Source organism: Habropoda laboriosa, unplaced genomic scaffold (assembly GCF_001263275.1).
Source record: "Habropoda laboriosa isolate 0110345459 unplaced genomic scaffold, ASM126327v1 scaffold106, whole genome shotgun sequence".
Classification (NCBI taxonomy): domain Eukaryota; kingdom Metazoa; phylum Arthropoda; class Insecta; order Hymenoptera; family Apidae; genus Habropoda; species Habropoda laboriosa.
The window spans coordinates 164,863-166,725 of NW_017100224.1; the positions used below are offsets into that span (position 1 = coordinate 164,863).

The 1,863-nt window shown below is 22.4% G+C and overlaps 1 protein-coding gene across 1 annotated transcript in view; it reads right to left on the bottom strand.

Moving 5' to 3' along the window:
• LOC108571055 (lipase 3-like) overlaps positions 1–719 on the bottom strand; it is a 3,075-nt gene extending 2,356 nt beyond the window's left edge. The window contains exons 1-2 of the mRNA XM_017933025.1: positions 517–719; positions 7–177 (exon numbers count right to left, since the gene is read on the bottom strand). Coding sequence (XP_017788514.1) covers positions 7–177; positions 517–558 — 213 coding nt within the window. The 5' untranslated portion in view covers positions 559–719. The remainder of the gene's footprint in view (positions 1–6; positions 178–516) is intronic.
• Between the last annotated feature and the right edge of the window lie 1,144 nt (positions 720–1,863).

Here is a 1,863-nt window from a genome sequence, read left to right on the forward strand (position 1 = left end):
CTTTACCTCTATTGGTCTTTTATCATTTAAGATTTCTACATTATTCTCACTTCTATCATAATAGGAATGCTTATGTAATTTTGATGGAAGAATTCGATGCACATCTAAACAGTATCCATCTTCTGTCCAAATATGATGTGTTTCTGATACATAACCATGTATTGCGATTAATTCTGGCTAAAAAAATAAGTGTTTTGTAGTTATTATTAATTATATAAAAACGACAAGTATTATATTTAATGTTAAAACATTCTATAATGACAATAATATTGTAATCATTATTTCTTTAAGAATTATTGTATATTTCCTATGCAACGTAAATATGCACATCAGCTGAAAAATACAAATAAACTTTGAGGTAATTTTAAATAAAATAAAATAAAATGTTTTAAAAAAAAAATTAATAAATATATTGACATTTAAAAATTGTTAGAAATTATAATATTGCTAATCTATTGTTAACGATAATAATTAAAAACAAAAAAATATTTACATAAGCGGGAAAAAGAAACTTACTGTGGTCATACCAGTCTCATCTTCATTTGTTGTTACGCTCATTATATGAGCCACTGACAATAAAAATTAGTTTTCGTGATGGAGAAATATTATTTAACTTTCACCAAGTTATTTTTTTTTATCGACAATTTTACTTTATTTTAAGTATTGATTAAACAAAAAATAAGGTTTCATGAGACTTTGTACGTATTTTCTATGAATATCAAAAGATCAAAAAATATGAAAATAATTTTGCGCAGTTTAATTTTTCAAGATAACCTTATAACCTTGTAACCAAACTCAGATCAACCGCAACACGTTCACGATGACACTCCGCGTTACACAGCCAGATACATGATAGTGACAAATAAAAAGGATTTATACGCATGCGTGGTAATTTAATAAATTTTTACATATTTTTTGCCAATGTACATTCTAAAATAGTTAATAGTAATACTTACCTATAGAAATAATAAACATGTTAATATATGTATAAATTAAATACTACTTTTACTGAATTTTCCATAACTTAATTTTTCTCTTATTGTTAATAAAGCATTACATATGAATGCACCCAAAAGCGTAGTACGTAAGAATATCTTCTGTGTAATTTGTTAACGTTATTGTAGAAAATGTATATTTTGGCAGTTACTTATTAATTAGTCGAAGTTAAAATTTTAATTTTGTTAATTTTGTGTAATTTTTAATAATGCAATCTGCTACTTTCATTTAAACCTATAATGTTTTAAACACATTTACTAGTACAATAATATTTTATTAATCAAATTTTTTTATATTTGGCCTTTAGGGACAAAAATTCATAATGATATCTCTATTTTTACAGTAGAAATATCTTAATTTTAATATCATTTCTTATCTTAATTTTAATATCATTTCAAGGGCATATTATAGTACATAGTTAAAGTTTTATTAATTCTTAATAGAAAACATAAAAAGTAAAAATTGAGCTTTATTGTAAAATGGAAATACATATTAATCTTAGTAGATTATGAATACCAAATCTTTTCCACATTTTTGTATCTTTCCTAATGCAAAGGAAATGTTAAATACAAAATGTTATGTAATTCTTCCTATATTAGTGTCTGTATAATAGAATTTACATAATTTTTTAAAAGCTATAGTTTTGAATAAATAATACAAAAATATTATGCATTTTATTTCATTTTTATTTTCTAACTTGCAGTTTTATATTTTTTACATTTAACACAAGTATACATAATAGATGTATATCATATTGAGTTAATCTAAAAGTCAATAAATGGAAATAAACTTTTTTAAATCACTAAAAAATTATTTAAACTTAATTAAACTAATCATTTCCAAATCTATAATTTGTTTCTTTAATTA